Source organism: Protopterus annectens, chromosome 10.part0 (genome assembly GCF_019279795.1).
Source record: "Protopterus annectens isolate FY-2018-M chromosome 10.part0, PAN1.0, whole genome shotgun sequence".
Classification (NCBI taxonomy): Eukaryota; Metazoa; Chordata; order Ceratodontiformes; family Protopteridae; genus Protopterus; species Protopterus annectens.
Window position 1 is genome coordinate 639,603,346 of NC_056744.1, and position 7,787 is coordinate 639,611,132.

A 7,787-nucleotide genomic window follows, 5' to 3' on the forward strand; every position below is an offset into this window, starting at 1 on the left:
CAGCAGGTATAAGCAAGATGAAATTCTAAGCAGGTATAACACATTTCTACTTACTAAGACTTGTCTTTACTAATTCATGAACTTGGTCTTATTCCTTAAATACATGACAAAGATACTGTTTCCAATATTTCTGCGTGAAGTCTGAAATTAGTTTCTTAATGAATGCATATAAAAAAGCTCTGTCCGTTTATATGACATTTTCAGACGTGGCTCAATACCTCACAGGGCGAAGAAGAAAAGGAAACCAGAAAGTCCATCAATCTCCATACCCTCGTTTATTCTCCTCTCCCCAGTACTCTAACGCTAACCTCATTTCCATTACTTAAATTCCAAGTCATTTATAAAAGTTACATTTACCAGTTTAAAAAGGCTTCAACAATAACGTAATAAATTACCATGCAAACTACCTTACTTCAAGCCAGACCGCTCAACCAATCGGGGACAAATTTCAACAAAATCAGGGACAAGCGAAGAAAAAAATCAGGGACACTTTTAAAATATTAGTGCTATTAACTTGAAACATTCAAAGCATATGAATTAATACACATTTTCTGAAGTAAAAGAAGTCTATAACTCTTAATTATTGTCATTATTCATCAAGTGTAATGCACAACCTTTCCTCCAAAAGTCACTAGTTTTAGGAAGGATTAAGAGGGACAGAGCTAAAAATTGAGTCAAAATCAGGGACAGTTGAGAGGTATGCTTCAAGCGTACCTGGGAATATGCAACATTCAAAAACTCTGCGTCAAATGCAATTACCATAGTTCTTTATCAGCATACAATTCCGACACTACTGTATAGAAATTAAACGTATTACACAATGCACTTTTTAGTACTGCATCAGTTTATTTTGAATTGCACTCGTTTCATCAAGACATTAACATTTTGAGCAAAGGTTTATCTGGGACAAAAACAGTTGGGAAAGTTTCCAAAAAATCAGCATTTGTTGTGCCTTTAATGGACCTACCTTTCTAATAAACCAATGATGCTGTGAAAAGTTACACATTGTAATAAAACTGATGTTTAATATACTACTTCAATATACAACAACCAAACCAAATCCACGCGCATAACACACGATTAGGTTCAATTGTACCGCGGTGCGACAGTCAAGCTCAAAGGACCTCTTTGAAAACCAGAGTCAGTCTATTTCGTAGCCTGCGAAATTCACCGTTTATGCGGTTCGTGCCTTTTAGTTTCGTAACTGTTGTGAACATTTGCTATTTTAAGAGAGTATTGTTTCTAACGCACTGTGGCTGTATTTTAACACCTTGTCGCTTTCTGTAAACATGGCTGTTACTCTAACTGTATCTCATTTTTGAGGAATACTTCTCATCTTGATTCTTAAAAAGTCTGTGGTTTACGCTATTCCTTATTGAAAGAGTCTGTCATACATTGATAATATACCTCTCAATCTCTAAGATCAAGAAATCTTGGCAAAGCCTAAAACGGCGGTGGGGAATAAAGGCTGAAAACACAGGGACAGATTTTTAAATACTGTTCTTATAAACTCAGAAAGTTGCAAGAATAACGGGATTTGTTAACATGCATTTTCTGAAGGATATGACGCCTAGAACTCGAATGTCATTACTCAGTTATTTCAATTCTTAGCGATTTGCCAGAAAACCGCAAATTTTATGAGGAACATAACAAAAATATTAGGCAAAAATTTGAGCATTTTATGAAAATCTGTACACTTGCAAGGCAAGAGGATGGTTTTAAACTCAAACGCATATTGTAGGCAAGGTAAGAGGAGTTTTTTCCACAATGGGCAAAACACACACACACAACAATGTGACTCTCGCCACACCTTTGAACTATATCTCTTTTTCTCTTTGTATTATTGTACTTTTGATCAGTATGAGCTGCAACTAAATGGCTCTAGTAAAGACTGCACTAGCTAAATGCCTCTAGTAAAGACTGCACTAGCTAAATGCTATAATATAGTGTTATGAATGTGGTATAACAATGTTTGTGTTGACCTCAATAGGTTCATAGGTTAGGTACTAGATTATTGGCCCTAGGGCCTATATAAGCCTAGCCAAAATAGTACCCTGGCTTTCGCCACCCAAGAAAATTATTTTCCTGTGCCCCTGTCGAGCTGACCCACAGAAGTGATCCCCGGGGTAAATTTCCTATCTCCCATCCAATCATCAAAATTCTTCTTGAAGAGTGCTAATGAGGAGCTTTGTTTGATATAAATAGGTAGTTTGTTCCAGAGTATGGGAAATCTCTGGGACAGGAATCTATCCCTCCAGCATGTTCTGTTTATTGTTGTGACAAGGTTTAGGTCCATAGCTCGGAGGGATTGGTATTTCTTTAAGTGGAGCATGTCCAACAGCTCTGGGTTTGACATAGCTTTGTATGTTAGGCAGAGATCGCCTCTGAGTAGGCGATATGTAATGGAGTAAAGCTGGAGTTTTTTGAGACGGTCTGTGTAGGGCATCTGTTTGATGCCGGTAATCCTCTTTGTGAGGTATTTTTGCAGCTTTTCCAATTGTAGATGTCTTATAAGGTACATACCAAAAGGGTTGCTGTATTCTATAATGGGTCTAATGAGTGACGAGTAGAGGGGAACAATGACCTCTTTTTTTTCCTGGATAAGAAGCCTTTTGTGATGAGGTGTGCCATGTAGAAGGATTTCCTGACTACTGTGGTGATGTGATTATCAAAGGAGAGACTACTGTCCACCTGTGTCCCAAGGTCTCTTATCACACTTTCGGTGTTAAGTAGACTACCGCCTATGTGGTAGTTCATGGGTACAGAGTTTTTACCATAGGTTCTGTTTCCAGTTAGCTCATATTGTGTATATGCTGATCACTAAGTAGTTAACTGCATTTAAACTGGTAGCATCTTTTGTAGGGGCTGCACATTTCTTTATCTTTCTTTGACCCTCCTTTCTCTTGCTCAACCCCCCCCCCCCCTGCTGTTACAGTAAAATAACTCTTGTTCTTTCACTTGTTTTCTCCTCCAGATACCTGCTTCTTCTGGTTTCTTTTTACACCCAGCCAGTTTTCCTACCCTTCCCAGCCTTTGATTTCTGCCCTGTTCAATCTTATGACTGCTGTTCAAGACAGCAAGTGCAGACCTGCCGATTCTAATTGAAACCTGCTGAAATAGTTGCTGTAGGTGTTTTAACGTGCATTTTTCCTCTGTTAAATCCCTGTTTACTGTTGTGGAGTTGTTAAACTCACTCTACGTGCTCTGGTCGCCCTGCGAGACTCTGCAGCAAGGAACATAAAACCCCACCCTCTCTCTCTCTTTTGTTCACCTCCTTGTAGTAATTTCAATCGTAAAATAGCTGCGTGGGCTTCATCCCTATGCACTAGATGTAGTTTTTAATAATAGTGCCTCAACTTCGTAAGTGTGTTTATTAGTTGTAAACTGACCATACAGTTCCAAAGATAGTTTCTTACCTAGGTTTTGCCTGATTGTTTTTTGTTGCTTCCTCCCCGCTTCCTCCCTGCACTATCTTAACTCTGGTCCTAACCTAACCTGTGCTGTGCTGTTTCGCCCTTGCTGCGCTTGGGCTCACTCTGCTTCTCCCCTACACCCATTCCCATGCACCCCCTCTTTCATTACATTTATACCTACTAAGGCCACACCCTTCCCACATGCTCCAATCAACTTCCTCGAACACACCGTTTCTACTTCTCCCTGCCCTTTCTCTTTCACACCAAAGATCTTATCCCTAACATCTCTCTTAATATTTTCCACCTCCAAAATATATCTCAGCCCAACCCCCCATTTATTTATTTTTCTTCCTCTCTATTCCATCTCCTGATAAGCAACTCTATTACTCTTCTTACCTCTATACTTTACTAGCAGGTTTCCTCTATGTATCCTATAATGCCACAGACCCACTCAACTATTGCATCAATTACCATCACTCCCCTGCTCAAACCATCACTTATCATCTACCCCCAACCAAATCCTACAGCTACATCAGCCCACAACTATACAATATTTCAAACTCTCTCTTCCTTCCATTCAAAGTAATACAATCCCCAAACCCACAACTGCCCCTTTTGAGATATCATCAAGCTATCTCCAAATTGAAACTCCTACTTCTGCACTCCCTTAAGCAAATCTAATTACAAGCCAATATCCATCCCAACCCAGGTCCCAACAATAACTCACCTCCATTTCAACTGCTCCTCCCAGACTCCCATACATATTCTCCCAACCAAACTCCCTCTGGCTCAGTGGTTCATAATCTCCCTACCATCTACATCCAGATCTGAACTACTAATAACCAATTTCAACCTTAGAAGCCTTGTAAACAAAATTACTGAATTTCATGCTGTTATAGCCACCTACGCTCCTGACATAACAGTCATAACAGATACTGGTTAAAACCCCACATCAAAGACTCAGAAATTACCTTCAACAGTTATAATGTTATTAGACAACACAGACTAAACAAAAGAGATGATGGTATAGCAATTATATTTAAAAACTCTCTAAAAACTAGAAAAAATAAACTGCTCACCCCCAGACATCCCCAACGCAGAAATTCTTATCACCCACCTGCAAATTAATCCCCACAAAATGATGAATATCATAGCCACCTACCTACCCCCTGGCAATAATCTTCCCAGCATAGAATGCCTCCTCTCTTGGTCCACCCACTCTTTCCATCAGGAAACTATCATTTCAGGTGATTTTAACCTAGACTGGGCTCCCCTGCTCCTCAAACTCCCCCCAACAACTTTATCAATTTGTACAATTTCTCCCAAGTTACAAACTTTCCCACATGCACTGACAAACACTCAAAAAAAGAGTCACTACTTGACTGGACCCTAACAAGCCAAACCTGGGTTACCAAGCCGGCTGCCTTCCCATCATCCTTAGTGACCATACCCCCCACATTCCTCCTCAGAAAAAAAATTCAAACTCAGACCTACAGTCCTATCAAATACATCCACAGTAAAAAGCATTTCTCCCCAGACCTATTTAATCTTATTACTAAATCATTGTCATTGGTCATCATTACATACCCTAAACTTGGGCCACGCAGTGGAATTCTTTCATAACAACTTCCTTCAAATTCTAAATACTCCAGCCCCCACTCAGAACGACTCCCATGGCTTTCCCATGAATCCAAACTATTGCTTAAACAAAGGGACAGAGCCGGGGCCCTATACCAGTCCACCAAAAATAAAACAGACCTCATCGCTTATCAGCAATTAAACCAAACTAAGAGAAAAATAAACAATGACAAAAACAGTATTTCCAAACCTCTCAACAAAAATTCTGACACAACCCACAAAAATTCTGGCAATCAGTCAACTACCTCCTCAACCCTGGTAAAACACCCACCCCCTCTCCTACCACAACAAATACCTCTGAACCCTAAGCCTCACAGTTTAACTCAAACTTTATTAATTCTATCTCCTCCCTACTTGCTGGCTACCAACAGCTACCTCTCACACTCCCAACCACAACTGCTAGTGCAACAAAAATCTTTCTCCTTTAAACCTATTCAAACGTCTTACATTAAAAAGCTCCTAAGCAAACATAAGCCCTGCTGCCTTGCCGCTGACCAACTTCCAAATGAATTTCTACAAATAGCAGCCCTATCCATCACCTACCCTATCTCAATACTAATCAACCACTCTATCTCTGAACAATATGTTCCCCACCTCTGGAAAGTCACTCACATCATCCCCTTCCACAAGGGTGGCCCCTCTAGAGATATCTCTAACTACCACCCATTGCTATCCTTCCACCCTTAGCCAAAATCCTAGAGAAATGTATTCAACTACAACTCCTCAACCACCTAACCGGTAACCTCCTATCTGATACCCAGCATGGTTTTAGACCACAATATAGTACTAACACAGCCTTATTATCTTTCACAAACTCTATTCATCAACAAATGAACAGCGGACAAATAGTCTCTGCAGTTTTTCTGGACATGTCAAAAGCCTTTGACACCATTTCCCACCAACTGCTACTTAACAAACTTGGCACTTATAATCTCAGTTCTGCCTCCCTGGGTTGGTTTCGCAGTTATCTATTAAACCGCCAACAGGCTACTAAATGGGAGACGTATCTCTCCCCTCTACTACCAGTTTCCACTGGTGTACCCCAAGGTTCTATTCTTGGCTCCCTACTCCTTATCATCTTTACAAATAACCTCTCAAGTCAGCAACCCAACATGCCTCAATCATGCAATACGCAGATGATACATCTCTTATCTGCTTTGCCCCTTCCCCACAAGAGCTACTAGAAAAGACACAAAAAGCTATCCAGGAAATTGAAACTTACCTATAAAACCACCGAATTATCCTTAACCCTAATAAGACCAAGTTAATGATTTTTACAAACAAAACAACCACGCACCACTCCCCACTCCTCACTATACAATCAGTCAATGGTACCAAAATTGAGCATATAAACCAGGCAAAGCTCCTAGGTGTAACAATAGATGACGGCCTCAAATTTGATATCCATATCTCTCTAACTATTAAAAAAGTCCATGCTAAACTCGGTACTCTCTACAGGGCCAAACCTTCCCTAACCCACCAAGCCAGACTAGCCACTGCTAGATCTCAGCTTCTATCTACCCTTCTCTATTGCTCACACATCTTCACCAGCCTACACAAATCTGACCTTCATAACCTTGAGTCCTGCTATAACAAAATTGCAAAATTTGCCGCCAATCATCCCCATAAAGCTCATCACTGTTCAGCTTTTCAACAACTAAACTAGCTAGAACTTCCTAACCTGCTATCAATAACCCAACTTCCCCTCACCCACAAAATAATATACAGCCCCAATCACTGCCCCGGAATCTCAACCTTGGTTCAACTACAGGTCAACATAGGTTCATAGGTTGGTACTAGGCTATCAGCCCTAGGGCCTATACAAGCCTAGCCATAACAATTCCCTGGCTATTTCTTCCCACACTATTTACTTCCCTGGACCCCTGTGTAGCAGGGTGACTGACGTGATCCCCAGGGTGAATTTCCTTTCTCCCATCCAATCGTCAAGGTTCCTTTTGAAGAGGACCAAAGAGGCACTCTGCTTGACATGTATGGGCAATCTATTCCAGAGTCTGGGGAGTCTCTGGGTCAGGAACCTATCCCTCCAGCATGTTTTGTTTATTGTGATGACAAGATTTAGATCCCTGGATCATGTGGCTCTGAGGGATTGGGATTTCTTTAAGTGTAGCATGTCCAACAGCTCTGGGTTTGACATGGCCTTGTATGTTAAGCAAAGATCGCCTCTGAGTAGACGATATGCGACAGAGTATAGCTGGAGTTTTTTAAGGCGGTCAGCGTAGGGCATCTGCTTTAGGCCTGTGATTCTTTTAGTGAGGTATTTCTGTGGCCTTTCCAGTTGTTGCAGATGTCTTGAGAGGTACATACCAAACGAGGCATTGTATTCTATAATGGGTCTAATGAGGGATGAGTACAGTGGGACATTGACCTCCTTTTTCTGGATGAAAAGCCCTTAGTGATGAGGTGTGCCACATAGAAGGATTTCCTGACTGTTGTGGCGATGTGGTTATCGAAGGTGAGACCACTGTCCACCTGTGTCCCTAAGTCTCTTATCAAACTTTCAGTGTTTAGTGTACTGCCACCTATATGGTAATTCACGGATACATGTTTTTTCCCAAAGGGGATAACTATACATTTCTTGGCATTGAGCTTGAGCCCATGGTTCTGGCACCAAGCATCTGTTTCTGTAAGGCCCTTTTGTAGAGTATCCACATCATTTGGGGATTCAATAATGGCTCCCAGTTTGCAGTCATCTGCAAACTTTGCTATCCAGAGTCC

At 41.0% G+C, this 7,787-nt stretch overlaps 1 protein-coding gene across 1 annotated transcript in view; it reads right to left on the reverse strand.

Moving 5' to 3' along the window:
- NDC1 (NDC1 transmembrane nucleoporin) overlaps positions 1–1,211 on the reverse strand; it is a 2,145,343-nt gene extending 2,144,132 nt beyond the window's left edge. The window contains exon 1 of the mRNA XM_044085460.1: positions 968–1,211. Coding sequence (XP_043941395.1) covers positions 968–1,006 — 39 coding nt within the window. The 5' untranslated portion in view covers positions 1,007–1,211. The remainder of the gene's footprint in view (positions 1–967) is intronic.
- Positions 1,212–7,787: the final 6,576 nt, after the last annotated feature.